Raw genomic sequence first — 21,176 nt, 5'->3', positions numbered from 1 at the left:
GCTATCTGTACTAGCCGTCCCTAATTTAGCAGTGTAAGACTAGAGGGAAGGCAGCTAGTCAGCACCACCCAACGCCAACTCTTGGGCTACTCTTTTACCAACGAATAGTGGGATTAGCCGTAAGATTATAACGCCCCCACGGCTGAAAGGGCGAGCATGTTTGGTGTGACGCGGATTCGAACTCGCAACTCGCAGATTGCGAGTCGAACGCCCTAACCACCTGGCCATGCTGGGCCTAAACTTCTTCTAGAGGAATAGCGTGAGATTCTAATTTTTGATTTACTGGTTTATGAAACACTGTTATTTATTTTTCTTATATTATTTTACGTAAAGCTAGCTTTATTTTAATTTCTTCATTTAGTTTTGATAGTCGTTTTTACTTCTTCAGTGATCACTTATTTATGCTTAATTTAAAGCTAATAGTATTCAACTTATTGTAGATGTTAGAGATTAAAACATTATGCAGAACCAGAAGAGTTTGAAAATCTTAAAGAAAATTCATTATTACCTGGACATTCATTTAGACTGTTAATTGTTGTCCATTTTGTTGTTGGAAAACAAACTCTGTGTTAAACCTAATTTAGGATAAATTAATCTATAATTATCTATACTTATCTACAAAAGACTTAGAAAACTTATAAGAGAATTTTCCAATCCTTAACGACATCGATGTAAATGAATTACAATCTATCAGCAATCAAAATAAGAGAAATCTGTGGAATTACATAACAAATTAAAAAGTAACATTATTCTCTAATAACATAGAAGATATGATAGCTGTTGATAAATTAAATTCAACGAAAATAAAATCTTACTGTTTTTTGAATTTATAGCACAACTGCAAAGAAATAGGATAAAATAGTTGATTGAATGAAAAACGCACAATAATTTTTCTACCATAGTCTTACTATTAAACTGCAACTGACATCAGAAGGAACTGTTATAATTTTATATTTCTCAAACTTCAATATAGAGAAATAAATCAGATCATTGGTGGATCTAATAGTGTTAATGAATTTAAACAAATATGTTTTTTTTAGTATTAGATCTGGAATGAGATACAGAAGGAATTTTAATCCATTATAAATGATTGATGAGCGTATGGAGAAAAAAATATTTGTATATCGAAGAACTTTTAAATTCTATTCTGATATTAATATAGTTATGATAGGTTTAAAAATTTTATTCAGTGCTTATGGTTTAACAGTGATTACTATTGTTCTCTTAGCAACATTAATTATAGGAGTATCTAAATATATCTGCTAAAAATGAAGAATATAAAGGGCTTTATAACTTTTACAAAGAAATGCTAAGATTATGTAAATGTCAAAATATTACTGAAGAAAAAATCAACTTAAAGGAGAGAGATTTCATACAAATATTAAACTACTTTCTACAAGACAAGTACATTAAATACGCAAAGTTAAATGGATATAAATGAAAAACAACAACAAACAAACAAAAAGGAGATGATCTGGTTGGTTTGACACAAGATAAATCTTCCCTAAATGCAGTGATATGGATTTAAGTACTGAGGACCTTTTATCAAACTTCAAAAGTGTCTAACTAGATGTGATTTAGGTATTAGTAGAGTGGATAAAGCATGTAAGAAACATGGTATTAAGTGTAGTAAATCACCAGCTACAGTTACATGTTGCAGATTAAGAATTGATAGAAAATTTTAATGCTATTCAAGATCCAACTTTACGTGAAAGAATTACTAGAGAAATTATAAAACTAATTATTAAGGCCAAGAAAACTTTCTGCCATGACATTTGATTCGTTATGCGATGTTAAAGTGTAAAACTATAACTGAAATAAACAATATTCAAGAAGCCACCTCAAAGAATGGAATACCTATCGTTAAAGGAATATGTAAAGGTTGTGGTACAAAAGAAAGTTACAATTGAAGAAAAAATGTGAAAGAAACATATAATCCAGAGAGAGAGAGAGAGGTTTTAGTGATAAACAAGAAATAAAAAGAAAAACTCAGTTACCTCAAAAACAAATAAGAGAATTTTTGCATAAACAAGATGAATATACAAAACAAAAACTAATTAGGGACAAATTTCAAAGAAGAGTTTTCGTAACACATGTTGACGATCAATATCAAGCAGCTTTAGTTAATATGAGTCAATTTTAATCATACAATAATAACACAAATTACGTTTGCTGGTTTACAACTGAAGGCAATGTTAAAGCAAAGATTGTTGAAAGATTTAATAGAATTTTCAAAACTAAAATGTGGAAATATTTTACTGCTTATAATACAAGGAAATGGGTTGATGATTTAGATAAATTAATAAGAAATTATAATAATTCATATCCATTTGAAGCATGTAAAAAAAGAAATTAAAGTATTTAATAATCTATATAACGTAACAGTCATTCCTATCGCTAGATAGAATAGTGGATGATATGGTTAGAATTTCAAAATATAAATAACCATTCAAAAAATGATACTTATCAAGTTTTAAGGAGGAAAGATTTGTTACTAGCAAAGGTACCCGGCTTCGCTAGGGTTATTAGGTTGATAGTGGGTGTATTCTGAACCCATTTTAGCATAAAAGTATAACCTATATACTTTTGTTGCTAAGTCATTGCTAGAATTTATTGTTACGAAAATGCACTGGCTTTTCTATACATTAGTTGTGATATAAGGAACCACTTCTTTTCTATGTGGTTTTTCACTAGTTTGCCGCATTAAAGAGATGTGCACGCGCATGTGCTCACGCACGTGGATAAGATAAGCAATACCGAGGTGCACACCCTCAGGGTCCACTTAGCATGGGTGCAAAATTTCAGGTTTCTAGGTTCTTTCTTCTTGGAGCTATGGCGGTCACACATACACAGATATATGAATTTTTGAAAGTTGATTCTATAACTTATAAAATTAAATATCTATATGCTGAGAAAATTGAAGGAAGTTTCGATGAACCAGAATTAGTCAATTATGACAAAAAGGATATAAAAGTTTATAAGATTGAAAAAAGTAATTAGAAAAAAAGTCGATAAAGTATTTGTAAAATTGTTAGGATATCTTGATACATTTAATTCTTGGATTAATATTGCCAATATATTTTGCCCTTTCTATTTTTACATATATCATTTTCATTATTAATTCTTCTTCTCTTAAATCTGTTTTGAAATTGTGTTCTTAATATTTTATGAGCAATTATTCTTTCATTCTTTTGTACAGATTTATGCTATTAGGGTCATATGGAATTCACAAAATGTTTTCCATCATTGGTTACTCTTCTATTAATTATTTTACTCTTGTATTAAGATTACATTTTTGAGTTCTGATTATAAAATACTGATATTCTCATAAATGATTGTTTTTAATTAAAATAAGTTCATGTAACTTCTTAAACTAGATGGTATGATTATTACATGATATTTCATATTTTCTATTTCGGTATTTTGTTCATTTATAATTTATCATGCTACGTTGAACAATATATTATTACTGTCTCTGATACTTTTTAACTGTAATATATTGTCAAAAATTTGTTTGTTTAAGTTTTCAATTTGATTTTTATACCTTTGTTTTAGTTTATATTCATCAGTCTTTCTAATTAATGGTAATACTTCAGATGTTAAACTTTTAAACTCTTTTTGCTTCGGATAATTTAGGATAGATAATTAGTGAATAACGTAAAAGTTATCCACAGGCTCTGTTTCAGTGTTGTTTTAAAATATTGAAAGTTATATTTTTCTCCATTATCGAAATGATCATGTATGGCATTTCTCGTTTTCTGATATTCCAATACTTCGGTTACATCCTTAATCCTAAACCAAGGATTATTATTTTCATCTAAAATGAAATATACAACCTTGTTATAAAACATTAAACCACTGATTTTGATATCTAAAATACCTTCTATTTGTTTAGAACTTTTTTATTAATATAGATCAAATATTGTGTAAAATGTATGTGGTCATGGAGGGGCCAAATTTTAGGCCCCTTATATTTACTATAAACACTGTATTAATGAAAACATTTTCCGATTAATAGATCTAAATAAAAATATCTTATGCCCATAAAAATATTTTTAGGTTTTATCTTCTCACAGGATTCAATGATTTTTCCATATTTTTCGTTTTCATTCGTCTCCCCAGTATGACAGCGGTAAGTCTACGGCCTTAAAATGCTAAAAATCCGTGGTTCAGTTTCCCACGATGGACACAGCAAATAGCCTAATGTGACTTTGCTGTAAAAAAAAGAAACAAACAGAAATCGTTTTTATTTGATTTAATTTTTTTCTATCATTTTCAACTTGTTAAACATAGTCACAGATCTTTTCAGCATACTGAAAAGGTATAGTATTCAGTACTTTTAACGAACGGTACCTAATGCGACACATTGGTTAAACAACCACATCAGAGAGTCCAAGGTTGAAACATTTCCATCCCTAATTTAGAGCTTTAGAGGTGAGGTGGGAGCAACCAATATAGTGAAGAGAAATGACTGGATAAATGTCCTCTTATATCCAAACTATTGCCAATGCCGCAGATGTGTTGTCGACTCCTTGTTAACTTTCATACAGTTGTGAGATGTTTTTAAAACTTCTCAAACAACACGAATAATCAAAGTAAGTTTAGTGTAGAATAGGACAATATATTACATTTCTGGATGCTTCCAATTTTAGTTGTGGTTAACCTTACGAATTTTATTAGTAATTTTATGTAAGAAAGCATTAAACACAATCTGTTTACCACTACATTAGCCACTATAGTCTTTAAGATAGCTAAATTAAACTCATTAAATAGAAGCTATAGCTCAATGAATTTCTGGCGCTATTCGTAATTTAGATCATACAACGATAGTTGTACAAAATTTACACCCTTCATCTTACCGTTCCAGAGTGTAATATGTCCTTATTACTTAGTTACAGTGGCTTTTTTTCTTTCAAACTACAAACCTAACATGCCCTTATGGTTAGCATGCTAGATTGCCAATCAGAGTATTCTAGTTTCGCTTTGCAATGCCTCTGAACACTCACCGCACTTTTAACCTTGAGGAGGCAGTTACTACTGAATAACTGTCTTCTCGCTGATCAGCAGTTCAAATTTAGAAACAACTGTATCTAAATCATAGTAGTGTCTGGCCTGACCGTTGAACTCTTTAGATAAGTAAAGTACCTTTCAGAAGAAAACTGTAAAAACCTCTCCAGATACGAAACAATATACGTAGACTCATTTCTAGGTTGTATCTCTAAATACAGGTTAGTTTTGTTTATTCGTAATTGTGTCTAAAATATTTCATTTTAAACACAGAAGCGTGATGACTAAAAGAAAAGTTACGTTTATTTCTTATCCGTAATGTTTCTCCTCATTTCAACAAGCCCCCCAGTGGCACAGCGGTATGTCTTCGGACTTAAAATGCTAGAAATCGGTTTTCGATACCCGTGGTGGGTAGAGCACAGATAGCCCATTGTGTAGTTTTGTGCTTACACTACAAACAATTATTTCAACAGTGCCGCTGTAGGACTACCACAGACATCAACTGTCTCACTGTCCAATTCTGGTCAATCGTCAATGTTTAACATTACTCTACAACCAAATATGAGTGGACATCAAATATAAAAGAAACTAGGCATATAGAGACTACATTCTAGACTTAATAACAGCCTCAATGTCGAGAAGCTGTTGTCGAGTGTCTAATATCTTTTCTACCATTTTCAAAAACACTTGTATTAATCTAACGAGGTCGTAATAGCAGAATCATTGAAATGAAAGAGGATTTTGCATTGATGAAATATTTTTGTTCATATAGTTATATTTGCTTCAGTAACGATCTGCCAAAGCTAATAGCTTATATCTGGAAGCGTTTAGTACAATAATTCTAAGAATACTAAACATTAAACCGAACATTTAGCAAAAAAAAATAGATTGCCTGCATGAGGAAAGATGATTATACAGAATGTTCTTTCTTGCAGAATTGTTAATATCAAGTAATCAAAACCACCTAACCGAAAAGTATATCTATTTTCCTGACTAAAAGAGAAAACATTAAAACCTATCAGCAACAAGTTTAAAATGTAATAGGGTATTCGTACTGAATTTAACTAAAAATTAAAAATGTCAAAACGAAAGTCTCTCTCTCTCTATAGATATATATACACACATGAAAAATGATTTCTCATCCTGAGTTACCTGAATGCAGTTATAAAATTGAGCACCTAAAACAACGTGTTATTCATCTCGTTTATATTCTGGAGAAATATTTTTGTTTTTATTGTAATTTAATTTCTTTGTCAAAAGCTAAGTATAAATTACAATAAAATGTTAATGTTAGTGAACAGGAACTACAAGATTTGCTAATCCTCTTAGCATGTTCTGTACAATCATATAATTGTAACAAACCGTCAAGGAGAAATGTTAAGGTATTCTATTTCTCTCATTTACAAATGACCACCTGAAATTTGATATGCAAAACTTTTTTCTGCCCCAGATATCTTGTTGATGTTGACATGATTTAAACATGAAGAAAAATGTACATTGTTGTTGTTGTCCTTAACGTAAATAAAATAATATTGCCATATTCGTGTTAAAGCACAGTTAATGCCATTCAGAATATTTATAAGGATAAGATATGTAATAAATGTACGTAACCTGCATACCTTGCCTTAAGTAAGATATATCACTCACCCCCTTACGTTTACGGAAGAAAAAGTAAGATGTATACGAACCGAGGGTTATTTCTATCTCTTATTAATATTTTATTCTGTGGTTAAGTCTGTGTCATTGTACTCACTTTTAACGTAATTTATAACAGTTAAACTGCTCTTACTCATAATTCTTAAATATTACAACACCTTAAAATTTGAATTATTACTAGTTTGTTTGCTTCAATAAACATTACTGAAGTAGTTCTCAAACTAAGCAAACTGTAATGTGTTTCAGATAAAACCTAATTGTCTTAACTCGCTTCTACTGTTATTTGTTTTGTTTTAGATTTTATAAAATTCCTCAGGTTGATCTCTCCGCTGAGAGTGTAACAGTCATTACACCAGACTTCTTTAAAAGGTAAAACTCTACCACGCCGATTAATCTCCCTTCGTTGAGACCTGATTTCTTAAAAACGAAAACCTAAAATATTTGTCACTTCTTTTGTGATTTTTAATTGTGAATCTTGTTTTTAATATGTTGATTATTCCCATTTGAGTTATTATATTGTTAAAAGTAATTGGTGCTTCCTTATATCAGGTCATGTTGTCCTGCAGTACTGTATGGCAAGTTAATTTGATAAAAAAGTGTATTATGCACAAGTACTGGTTTATAACTGTCTTTAAGGAAACCATGTTTCCAATATATTGAAATTTGGGATACAAAAATCTCTGCTTCATTTTATATTTATTAAATAATATTTAAAAAGAAGATTTACGGAAAAGAATGATGATCTTGTAACTCATAATTTTTTATTATTTGACGAAGTTCTCGCTAGTTACTTAAATATGTAAACGAGAAAGCCATTAGCTATGAAAATAGATCTAACATTCACTGTTTATACACTCTAGCCCTGTGACTCTTTGTTTGGCTAACAACTGGTTGACCTTATGATATAGTCTTATTCTGATTTCAGCATGTGAAGTCCGATGAGATGTATTTGAAGTTAGAGAGATAGAAATTGTACCGGTTGAATAATAACGTATACGGTGACATGATGCATCTAAGATGTGTCAGACATTCCTTTCAGCATCATTTTACCGGCTAGACAACAGGTAGAACTCCCACTGTTTATCGTTAACTTGATCAAACGTATTTCGTGACTAAAAAGCCCACCTATACGGCACGTTTGTAAATTGTATGGTTCTTGTTCATTCTTGACATCATATATTTTTTTGTCTTACAGGATGTTCTGCCGCCAAGAACTTGTTTTACGACTCCAACATGTACAGCACACCCCTGTCACTGTTGCAGCTCCCTCCAGCGGTGGTGTTAGATGTTACTCAGAAGTTGTGTCAACCAGGAAACAGCACAATTCGTTTCACGCAGGATGGGAATAATATCGATACCATTAAAGGTTCTATCAAAGAAACTGATGTCCAGCAACTTGCAGAAGTAGATATAGACACTGGATTCGTATGTAAGAAATGTCAAATGGTCTATCCAGCTGAAATAATATGTATCAATCACCAAAGAGCATCATGTTTCGCAGACAGTAAGGGAGAGACCCGAGCCACTTTGAAGCTTGTCCAAACACATTTCGAATGTAGGGTATGCAAAGAACGGTTCTCCACTGTTGTAGATTTTAAGTTTCATTGCGATATGGATCGACATATGAAAAGAGTTCAAAAGTTACAAAGGGAATTAGTATCCACATGTCATTCTAATGATGAAGGTCTTATTCTACAAAGTCAGTTACCAGGTTCACAAGTAATACCATCTTCCACTATGTCACAGAGAAATTTTGGTGCAGCGGCCATGTTGTCTTCTTCATCCACCTCAGCAATGTACCCTACTTTGGCTACGCCAGTGAACACCAGTCATCTGTCCTCCTGTTCCATGATGTCATCAGCTTCTCAACAAAGCGGGATATACCCTTCAATAGCACCACCTATGACCTCCCAACCTCATGCAGGAAACTTAATATCTGGAGGGTCATCAATGCATGAAACTAGAAACGGAATGCCAGAAATCCCATCTTCTCTTTTTTTCTCAGGAGTCCAAACGGATTTTAGACATGACCTGGATTCCTCCTTGAACTTTACACTCGGACTTGATTCAGTGATGATGGGTAACGGAATGGATATCTCAGTGTCTGATCATTTATCTAAAATTGGAATGTGCTATTCGGGTGAATCGAACATGAACACAGAGGCCAAACGCCTATAGTTTCCCCTTTTAACGTTTTCTTTTTCACAAAACAGTTGTCAGGCAATAAACTTTTGGCCGTCGCCCGTATATAATGAAGTATATATATATATATGTGTACAATTGGAAATCATATTGGTTATCTAGATCTTAGAGAAAAGTGGAGACACTCCTTACATCTAATTGCGTATGTTATTACAAAAAAAAGATTCCTAGTAGTAAATGTAATTGAGCTATTAGCTTTTCACAATTTACAATACATATATATATATATAAACATATATATATATATGTGTGTGTGTGTGTGTGTGAAACATTGTTTTAACTTTGAGTTCGTTTCTACACTAAATCGTTTTATTTCCTAGACAGTAATGGAAAAATTGTGAATGTGAAATGTAGTGATAATGTATAATTCGTGTTTTGCACTTTAAACAACAAATAATTTCAGCATCTTGTTTACGTTGTTAAAGGGGAAAACATAATAATGCCAGGAAGATTAGGAATAAAGTGAAAGGTTAGGAAATTTTGATATATTTTAATGCTGTTCGAAAAAAAACAGCAAAAATTATTACAAATGTTAATGAAAAAAAAATGCGAGCAAATGAAATGATGTTTCGACAATGTTGAAAAAAAAAGTTATAGGAAACGTTTTTTAAATCAAAATCGGAAATTCGTGTCCTCAAGTTTAAACTAAGATATTAACGGAAACTCAAAGGGGGAAGGTACAAAAATAGATAAATATATATAAGTTGAACGCAAACTTAAACAAATGTGTGTTTAAAGAGAAATTAAGGGAGTCTTTTATACTATATGTATATGTATATGATAGTTGTAAAAGTCTGCACAGGAGTGAGAGCCTCATGCTTTGAAACCCATGTTCCTTTCCGAAAATCGCCTTAGCCTAAGGCGACGCCGGTGTTAAGAAAGTTCCTGCATTTTTATGTAAAAAAAGAAATTAATCTACAAGAAATATTTTACTGTTCAGTCTTTCTTTCATTTTTCCTAGCGTAAATTACTTTTGCACGAAATATACACGAATATAAGTATATATATACAAATATTTGAATACAGAATGTGTGAACGATGTAGTAATCATTTGTGTTGAATACAGAAAAATATGTCTATTATCGTGAATTGTTAATACTTTGTGTATGTATACTGTAGAAGATCATCTGACGCTGCTTGTAGACACAGGTAATATTCTTCTTTTAGGTATTCAAAGATGCGATGTTTAAGTTTTTGTTTCAAAGGAGAGTGCCAGTTTCTATTTACTTTCACAAAATCAGAAAGAGAAACAAGGTACTCTATTAGAAAGGAGCAATTTGAAGTTAAAATGGTACTGCTTCCAATATTTTGTTGATCGATAATGACAAGAATTCCGAAATACAGTCTGTGCTGCAGATTGAGAGTCTTTGCTCACTGCCACGTTATTGTGTGTTTTTTAATGATGAGTAACTGCTCAGGCTACCGGGAGGGGGCGCTTGCCTATCAACCTCTCGAGACAATGCGACATGAACAAGATAAAGAAAATGAAGTTTCGAATAGATTGTGCTTGCATGTACATACTAAAATGGAAAGATCTTTTTATGAAATTGTCTTATAGAGGCCATATTTGTGTATAGTGCCATGTTGCTGCTTTGTTTATGCTCCAGTTATTGTACGAATGAGAGGTTATACCTTAACTTGAGAGTAAAACTATATATTTTTTGGCGGAGCTGAATCTCAAGTTGGTGTAACTTCGAACTCAGTGCGTTTAATTTTATACCTTTTTGTGCTCACCTCTATAAACTAAATACTTATTGTGTCGTTTGCTCTTTGAAGAAAGGGCGTACTCGAGTTCCTATCACACCAAGCCTATATATATATATATACATTTGGGACGGGAAGGGTTATTTATTAGAAAGAAAAAAAGAAAGAAATACAATCATCTGAAAACATCTGAAAGAGACTTGTTTTGTTTGTTGTTTTTTTATGGAATGGTTATACTGATATCAACTGTTGATTTGTTTTTCTTTGTTTATGATCGATAAAAGGTCTTAAAAGTAATTTAATTTCTTTAAATATTTGCGATCATTTTATTTCGGTTTTAAAAATTAATCAGTTTCTTATTGCCTAAGAACAGAAAGCTTTCAAATTTACATTACCTGTGGAATCTGTACGATTTAATATCTTATCGTTTTTTGAACTATATATAGAAAATGCACAAGCCATAAGTATTAATCTAGGCTAAACTATCCACCTCTCTCTAATATCATCAATTAATTGAAAAAATAACAAGTTTTCTTGCGTTTAAAGTTTGTTGTTTGAACTATTATGGTTTAACTTTATCCAGTGATCATTGTACTGTGATAGTTTATGTGTAACATTTCAAGAGTTTTGTTGTTGAGTAGAAAGAATGGTGCAAAGACAGAAGAGAAGATCAAATATTGATGGTGCTTGCACGAGAAGTCTGTTGGAAGCGGGCTTTGTTCGTTTTGAAGGATATTTTTTGTTGAAAAGACGAAAGCTGAAATGTTTTACAGCTCTGTTCGTCCGTTTGTTATGCTTATTTACATGTGTTTTTGTATGTTATCGTAATCTTTCTATTAGTACAAAAAAAATCATTAACTGTGGCTGCCGTCCCGTCTCTAAACTGTCAGTGTAGTTTTTAGTATATTTCTTATCTAAATTTCCCGGGATTTCTCAGATACCTGATGGCTTCCTCGCATTGGTGTATTTTGGCGGGAATCTTGTGCACGGCAGCCTCGCGACAAGCCATTTTCATGTTTTATACTTACATCTGTTCCTATTTTATCAGTTGAAAATGTACAAACATTCTGAGTATAAAAAAAAAAAGAGTAAATGTGAAGACTAATTGTCAAATGGTTATTATTATTATTATTAAAAGTATGTGTGATTGGATTAATATTTCATAGCTGTGCTAAACAAACAAACAAAAAACACGCTTTGCAAAAAGAACAAAATAGAAAATTGAAGTTTATAAGGAAACGTTTAAGAGATAAAAGCAAATTTCATTTGATACTGTTCGAAAGTATACTACTCATTTCTTACATTTAAAATAAGCTTATTGATTTTGTATTGTTTATAAATAATTATTGCTTTATTACGATTATTTTTCGACAGATCGATAGATGATATTGGTGCAATAATCAAAGCTGGGTCGATGCGTGAAAACCTATATAGAATATTCATATTGATCTTTGATAGTTTCTATTTCAGTAAATTCAACATTGATAACATAGAAAGAAGGCAGTTTTGTATGATCAGAAAGAAATCAAACAAGATGTATGTAATTCATGTTTGTCCAAAGTAGGTAATTAACATATGTAACAATTATCTACACGTCATGAAAATGTAGAAATTATTCATTTATTTCAGCTTATGTTTTAACTTACTAAAGGTCAGCGTGTCTTGAAACATTTCAAAGGGATCAACTGTTTACCTCAGGAATGATTTTCATCGTCCTTATACTAAAAGACAAAATCAAAGAAACCTAGCGGTTGATAAAAGACCTTGATATGGGCAATGGGGTGCCTGTCGCTGGTCCACTGAGGGGACGTTTCCCAAAGCACAATTTTGACTCGGGGTGAATAACGGTTTTAAGTTACATGCCGAGGAGAGGAAGATTTTTCTAGGTTGGCCGAGGTCTTTGAATTTAGACATCTTTTTTCCTCTACCTCATATTGTATTCGAAGTTCCTATATACATGTAATTATACATTAAAATATATTATACTCTCATGCCCAATGAGGGATTGATTGGAGAGTTTCTGTGTTTCCCATAAGACACCTGACCTGTCTCTATAAAATGTGCATTTGTATTCTCCTGTGTGTGGATCGAATATTTTTTTTCTAGTTAAACTGCATGTTCGTCGCGGCTTTTACTATTTTTTTTTTGGCAGTAAGTTGTTGTAGCATGTTTAAGTGTGACATTATCAAATGTTCCTATACTACGGGTGCAAGTGATTTGAGAATCGTAGATTCTAGCTCGATCAGCATTTTTCCATCCTCATAAAGTTTGAAGTTCCTCCAAGCGACGTCAGATGACGTCACTTGGCATGAAAGCAAGCCTAATATAGCAATCTTACGATTGGGCATGTTGTTGACTAAAATAAAAGTAACGTTTTAGTCGAATTTTTTAGATCTCCTAATATTATACTAGAAAGTCATGATAGGTATGGACTTGTATTTCAACTGTTAATTACCTAAGGGTTAAAGAGTAGAAAAATTTACTGTCTTCTGTTTCATTGCTCTTCTATGTTTGGTTTCTAGTTGTAGATATGGTCTGATATATATAAATATTTTGGTATAATGGGTAAAGGTCTAGGTTTCTATTTTATGGCTTATGTAGTCTGCTTTAAGCTACAATAAACTGTCTGATGTGAGTTCACCAAATATTGTCCTCTCAAGTTCTTTCATTGTAACATTTCTCTTTATGCCTATTTTAATTACACATGATTGCCGAATTGTTTGTAAACAAAACGTATTAAAACAAAAAGAAGGTCAAAAGTAGCTACTGTCTAAATATTTTGCTTTATGATCTGAAATCGGTGTTGAAAATTAATTCCTCATCGCAAAGACCTTATCAATCTGGAAATGAATTAAGTACAAATTTAGTAAACAGAACTTCCGGATATCAACAGATTTTTATAAATGAACAAAAAGCATGCAAACTTCTATATCATCGAATAACAAGATCATATAATTAAGAATTGTATAAATTTCCTGGTGTGAATAATTCAAAAACTAGAAAAAAAGGGCTTGGATTACGACATCTGTCTTCACATGGTTTTGCACATGTTTATAAAAGTATCCCAACACTGAACATGCATAGAAGAAATAATATAGTTACTCTTGAGCATATATATAAAACAAAACAAAAATCTTCAGTAGTAAATAAACAGTAATCCAATGCTGAACATGTTTACAAAGAGAAGCCATTGTTGAACATAAACATGTATGTATAATGAAAGCCAATGTTAATCCTGCAAACACAAAGTAGCCCACTACTGAACATGTTCATAAAAAGAAAAGTACTTTTGAACGAGTATATAAAAAGGAAGCGACAAGAAGTAGAAATATAAATATATACAAAAGAATATTAACATATATAGTAAAAAAGAAGTAAGCCACTGTCAATCATGTTTAACACACGAAGCAGTTAGTTTTTGTAATATGCATACTAAATAAAGTAGAATATTATAGAACATACAGGCTAAATGAATTTCGTCATTTTCGGAATAGGTGAACTGAACAAAGTAAGTGAAACATAGATATAACATGTCTATATTTTATAGTGTTATACAAAACTTATAAACATGTGGGTGTTTTGCTTTTTGTTATATTCACTTCTTTGGTTGTTGAACGAAACGCTTCACTTAAGAAGGAACGTTAAACGTGAGTTTCACTATCGCTGTTAAAGTAAAATGTGCTGCAGAGTCATAAGGAAACGTCTATTACGTTGGGCTTGAATAAAGGTAAGAGTCATTTTTTATGTTCCAAGGTTTAGAGAGTTTCGGATTGAAAAACAAAACAGGAATATCTACCACAAAAAGGTACTTTGACGAAATTTAACTCCATGCTACACCTTTAACAAATTTTAAGTGTAAAAAGTCAAGATTGTTTATGTGAATCGAATAAGTGAATCAGTAAAGTGACCATTATGCAATTTTTCGGCAATATGATACATATTATTTTTATTCATACGTGTCACAAGTTATTTACATCAAAACGATTTATATACACAAAAAAAAATCATGAGTATACACTAAATTTATTGGTTTTCAATTGTCTTTTCGCATAAAAAAAAGACAATGATTACCCTCGATATCTTTCGACCATAAACCGATGTAGTAAGCGTTTCTAACTCAAAAAATGGGTTGAAGACAGGTTTTTGCAACTAATTAACCCAACGAAATTTCCCGTGACAAAAATATAATTAGCTCTTCTGATAACATTTTCTACCAGTGACAAAACTGGCGCGATGAAATTTGATACTGGATATGGCAGTATCTTTAAGTTCTTGATAGTATTGTCATTGATGCCTTGTTACAGGGTCATTTATGGTATACTGATTTACTCGCTAAAGGTGTTTAGCGAAATGTTTCACTTAAGATAGAACGTTAAACATGTTTATAAAAGTATCCCGCCACTGAACATGATTAAAATAAATAATATAGTCACTCTTGAGCATATATATAAAACAAAAAATCTTTAGTAGTAAATAAACAGCACGTTTATCAGTGCACCGTTCCTAGTTCGGAACCATCAACTACATGAAGACAACCAGCCGGTGACAACCACTTTTCCTTTATTATTTATTATTTTGTATAATTTTATTTTAACACCAAATACCCGAAATAAATAAAATAATTTTGGTAGCATTACTTTTACAAGAACTATTATACACTTGAAAATTTTCTATTAATAATGTCGAATTCAGTTTGGTTTAAGTTATTAATTTTGATAACAACGGTAATTTACTAAGCCAAAGTATAATTTTTTTCTTTCCTAAAATTCCCATTTTAGGTGACTATATAATAATATCATTTAAATATATTCTTCGTTTACCAAATAAAAAATTTAATTAAAGGTTCCATAGCTTTGTTCTGTAGAAACTTTATACTTTAAGTATAACTTTGATTAATTTTAATATAATGTTTTCTTATTGACAGAGTTGAAACATTCAGATATTTTTTAAAACGTATAGAAAAAATATGTCTACAGCTTTTGTAGCTAACAATTTCAACAATAACCATGGCAATAAAAGGAATTAGTAAGTACTGTTATACACTATTCGAAGTATACTTTATATATATATATCAGCTTTTCGAACAAGGCAAAGAGTAAAAACATACTGGTCTTAAAAGAAAGTAAAAATAAACAAACTTGAGCACAACTGTAGCATGAGAACTGTAAAAGATATACTGTAGTAAAATAGTTGGTCTTTCAAAATATTATTAAAGGAAAGATGTTTTAAGCTCTATTTCTTGAATATTTTAAAATTAACATAACTTTGGTAACCTTTATATGAAAAAGTCTGTGTGAGTGATTGTGTGTTGGTTTATAAAAGGCGAACCGATGGACCGATTTTTACCAAGCCTGGTCATTTATCCTTAGGATCCCCAAGGGAGTGACATAGGTCGGCGTTCGAATCTGACCCCCATTTGTGTCGCCCCCAGGGTCTCTATATCTTTCTTCCCTGTGTGTTGAACGAGTACGTCAGCTAGTTAGTATATACATATATACAAAGTCATACTTTTATTACTATTGTCATTTTAGTTTGATATGATTTGAAAAAATCGATAAAACAGAATATATCGAAGTTTAATTTAAGTAATTATTGTATGTTCGAAACTAACATTTACGTAAAAAATAAGTCCACAAATCGTTTTATGTATCCATATAAAGTCACGTTACTAATAAAACATTCTCTTAATGCCAAACAAAATGGAAGTTTAGTTGAAGCAAGAAAGGGAAATGATTATGAACTGGTTGAAATGAATACTAAATAACGTTACGAGGCCATAACTTTCAGTCTTCATGTCTTTCAAGGCACACAGGGGAGAAATATCGTTTTCATATTTTAATAAAAACATTTCACTGTGCGCTACAAACTTTGCATAGAAATTATGGAATAGAGATCAAAATTAATTTAAGAAAAAAATTATGATATTCATTTCAAATCATGAAATAATATTATTTGTACATTAAAAAAAAGAGATTAGTATTTAGTGTTCCTTGAATCCTGATTGATAAATAGGAGATTTAAGTTTTAAACTTTTAATATTTTCCTAACATATACACAGAGAATAATCATTCCAATTAACGACTGCTATTCATTACACTCAGAGTGTGAGCTGTTATTTGTGGAAGTCACCATCAGCAGATATTTGTATATCTTTGGCAATAATTGACATTTTGAGACTTTAAGAGCAGATTTTACAGAAAATACCAATAGTCGTGAAGGGATATAATTATATATATAGATCGTTCTTAAACAGGGCGCGTTATTAATCCCAATATTACCCACAGGTATGAATATTTTGTGTGACGAAAGGGCGAGATATTATATGTTTATACGTATATATATATATAATTATATGCGATTCTAACGGAGTAAATCACTTCAATTTGTCATTGAAAACATAAGTCTGAATTTTCAAAAGAACACAGCATTAAGAATTGAAAACAATGTTATTTTCGTATCACACTAAAACACTCTTCCAACACAACTCGTACCTATAGGTTGAAATCTTCGATCTTTTTCTTCCTCTTTAATGTGTGTTCGTGACGCTTCGTTTCTGTTCAATTAACATCTGTTCTATTAACACTGGAAACACTAAGTTAGACTCTGTCATTAAAACAGGAAGACAAACTAGCGTGTGAGTCCTGCTCATTTGTACAATAACTTAAGGAGAAGCACAAAAAGAAACGTACTGTGTTAATAATTACTCAGTAATGAAAAAGAAAACTTGATAGCTTTATGTCTTAAAATTCAAAGATTTTAACTTGTGGTATCTGATTTTTTCGTTATGATTTGTGAAAATAAGTCGGTTCGTACATATCCATTTTATAAAAATGACGTTAATTATACAAGTAATTTATCGATCGAACTGACATTAAATATTCCCACTTTAATAACGTCATTCTAGGAATAATTGAACACATTTTAACTGTATCTCTCAACCTTCAAAAGGCAATAAATACTTTATTAGGTCTTAAATTTTTCATTCCTCCGCAATTTTAATTTTACGGTAAGTTATGTACACACACACACACACACACATATATATATATATTAATTAAAAGACAGAGTTTAAGCTAAGATATTCGGATCTTCTTCGTCAGGCAGAAAAAATTTATGTTCAAATAAGTCAGCTTACAGATAAATTTGTTTTATACATTTGTTGATCAGTGTTATTTTAGAATTCCCTTTATTCTCCCATTGCTGTTACACATTCCTATAGTTAAAAAGACTAAGATTCTTGCATACTACTTTGAAATGTTCAAGTCTATAATCAAAGAACCATTTTAAATTGTATTCCCTTGTTGTAATAATTATATTTTATTCTATCATTAATTGCAATAACATTAATATCGAACTCAGTTTCGAATTATACCAACCGGCAAAACAAACAAATACTGTATATCATTTCCTTTCGGATATAACAACAAATCAGTACTCTTTATGGTCAATGTAAAACTTGACTAGTACTAAGCAATCATATTAAATACTTCGGCTTTCATAAAATATTAATGTTAGTTTTAATGGGACGAATAAAAATAATAAGGCAATATTTAGAACAAGATTATAATTTGTTCTTTGTTTGACTAAACAAATTGGATTTCTGAAAAAGAAAGAAAGAAAACTATATCTTAAAACTATCTGTTATATGCATATCTAAACTATGTGTGATATTTTAAACGTAGTTTGTTATTCGGTGTTCATAAATGCAACGGTCTAACTAGAACAACGATCTCGTGGAAAGATAAAGACAAAAACTTATCAAAAGGTACGACATTGCTCATTTTCGGTTACCACGTAGATAATCTCAATGAAATTCAGATTTTAAAAAAATGATTTGGAATTTCATTTGTTATTTGATTTTTATAGAGCTATATTAATTGTTTTCGTTAAAGTATTAATGAATAAAAAATATATTTTAAAACAAGAAATACTTTTATTTAAAATGTTCATCAGAATAACACTAGACTAAAGATAACATTTATATCACACACAGTGTATATATATGAACTTTATTTAAAATGTTCATCAGAATAATACTAAATTAAAGATAACATTTATATCACACACACACACACAGTGTATATGTATGAACTTTTATTTAAAATGTTCATCAGAATAACACTAGACTAATGATAACATTTATATCACACACAGTGTATATATATATATGAACTTTTATTCAAAATGTTCATCAGAATGACACTAGACTAAAGATAACATCTATATCACGCACGGTGTATATATATGAACTTTTATTTAAAATGTTCATCAGAATAACACTAGACTAATGATAACATTTATATCACACACAGTGTATATATATATATGAACTTTTATTTAAAATATTCATCAGAATAACACTAGACTAATGATAACATTTATATCACACACTGTATATGTATGAACTTTTATTCAAAATGTTCATCAGAATAATACTAAACTAAAGATAACATGTATATCACACACACTGTATATGTATGAACTTTTATTTCAAGATTCATTAGGTATATTAACTCGTTTACAGAGAACAAAAGATAATTCTTTTTTTTTCAAAGAGTATTCATCAACTCTGCTCTTTAGGTTCAGAAGTAATTCAGTGAATCAGTTAAAATGGGTTTTTTTTTGCTCCAATTCAACAAAACTGGGTCCGTTTCTTCAGAATTAAGGAAAAGTAATGAGGTATTTTAGATTAGTTTCAAAATGGGCAAAATCTGAGGTTTTTCTCAATAAAATACTTTATAGCAAGGAAAGACTGAATTCGCAGTTTAATGAACAAAAGACATGAACCGACTAGAAACCTTTATTTAGAAGCCAAATGGTTAAATAAAACACTGTATTCGACATAAGTTCAATTCTCGGAGTCATCCAGGCGAACCAGAATTCGGAATCCTATCAGACTTTTCCGTCTCGTGCAAGTCTCACGACTTCCTGTTCTAATCAAGTTAACGTCATCCACGGCGAGTAACACCCCATTTCTTTCACTTCCTTTGTTAGCGAGGTTCGATGTGAATTACTTTTAAGACTTAAATGAGTGTCCCTCCGCAAGTGACAGGAAGGCATTAGCCAAGACGTTTTTGCACACAGGGAACTTTAAACAGTAAAGTTTCCAAAAAGCATCGTCATGTTTCATGAGCAAAATACCCTGTATCTACACGCATCTTTATGTACATTAAAAACTCTTATGACAGTCTTTATATAGAGAAAACGTTGGATTCTGCGTCATCTTCTACAGCCGTTAATGCTTGAAAAAGGAAAGTTGTCATTTCAGAAACGTTTCGGTATCAAATCGTTACAGTTTTAAAAGTGTTTATGGCCGAACCTTCGCCAAAGTCTTGTACATTTTAAGTAAAACGATAAATAAATGAGTATATGATCAATGACCCAATTTTTCCTAAGCCTTAGTGCTTTCCTAAGTGCCGTTATAAATTGGTTTCCTTTTTTTTTCATCTGAAAGTGTATATGACGAGATTCGTCAACCATGTGAATATAAGGAGCACGTTTTTTTTTTCACAGATTCGATATTACTTTTGATAGAAAGGTTAGGAATGGAATATACTTTGTTTTACCCATTTTTACTGATATTTTTATCGTTTCTCTTTAAATATTTTCTGAAACTTTGAAAAAATTTATAATAGTTCTGAAATTAAGTATCCAAAGTTTAGGATTTTTTTTATAAATTCTATCTATAAATATTCATCTAATGATGAAAACAGAACGTAATTACGTCAAAGGTTAATTATTTATTTATCATTTCCGACAGCAAGAGCTGAAACACATACAAGTCGTACAATTATGTCATAGTAGTAGTTATAGTTTCGTATAGTGTTTCTCACACACCCCAAATTCTTTTTTTTTACTCAGATATCTGGGTCAATGCCAGATAAAACTCATCCTGGTCAGCTTTGGACAGTTCGTTGACTAGTTTTATGCATTTCTTTCTAAAGTACAAAGATTTTGTCTAATATTATGTACATATCTTAATATCACAAATTTATACAGTGGTTAGATGTTTGAAGTTTAACAAGATATATTTTATTTTAATATACTGAAACATACAAAAGTTGAGTATGTTATATTAAAACAAATTTGGAGCCGTACCACATTGTTACATTCCATATCGTCACATTTGTTCATTTTCCTTCTTACTATGTCCCCAGGTGGGACAGCGGTAAATCTATAGACTTGCAACGCTAAAGTCTGGGGCTCGATTTCCCGCGATGGACACAGCAGATAGCCTATTTTGACAATACATGTGCAATGTAGTTTTCATTGCAAAAGTCGTCGTCCTAAGGCGGCGCTTATAAAGAGGCTTGGAAAGGCTTAGCCTCCCCCAAATAAACCGAGAGAGATAGTTTATCTCTGACCGCCCGAGAAGAAACCCTCATGGAACACCTGTCGTGGACAAACAAACAGCCTCCCACAAATAAAATGTTCCATACAGAGCATTATCCTCACCAACTCAAATAAAAGACATACACGCCACCTATGCTGTCATATCCAAAGCACACACTTCCTCCTTGTTGGTTTTCTATAATGAGGATGATAGTTTGATAGCGCCAGTTCCAACACTTCGATCCAAGAGAAATATATATAGGTAACTTGACCAG

At 31.3% G+C, this 21,176-nt stretch overlaps 1 protein-coding gene across 4 annotated transcripts in view; it reads left to right on the top strand.

The window, feature by feature from the left end:
• LOC106478207 (zinc finger homeobox protein 4-like) overlaps nt 1-13,206 on the top strand; it is a 153,439-nt gene extending 140,233 nt beyond the window's left edge. For all 4 annotated transcript variants that reach the window (XM_022381771.1, XM_022381776.1, XM_013938735.2 and 1 more), the window contains exon 4: nt 7,859-13,206. In XM_022381771.1, coding sequence (XP_022237479.1) covers nt 7,859-8,841 — 983 coding nt within the window. In that variant the 3' untranslated portion in view covers nt 8,842-13,206. The remainder of the gene's footprint in view (nt 1-7,858) is intronic.
• Nucleotides 13,207-21,176: the final 7,970 nt, after the last annotated feature.

The sequence above is a fragment of the Limulus polyphemus genome, unplaced genomic scaffold (genome assembly GCF_000517525.1).
Source record: "Limulus polyphemus unplaced genomic scaffold, Limulus_polyphemus-2.1.2 Scaffold9, whole genome shotgun sequence".
In the NCBI taxonomy this organism is placed as follows: domain Eukaryota; kingdom Metazoa; phylum Arthropoda; class Merostomata; order Xiphosura; family Limulidae; genus Limulus; species Limulus polyphemus.
This window is presented reverse-complemented; position numbering and strand designations above follow the sequence as displayed.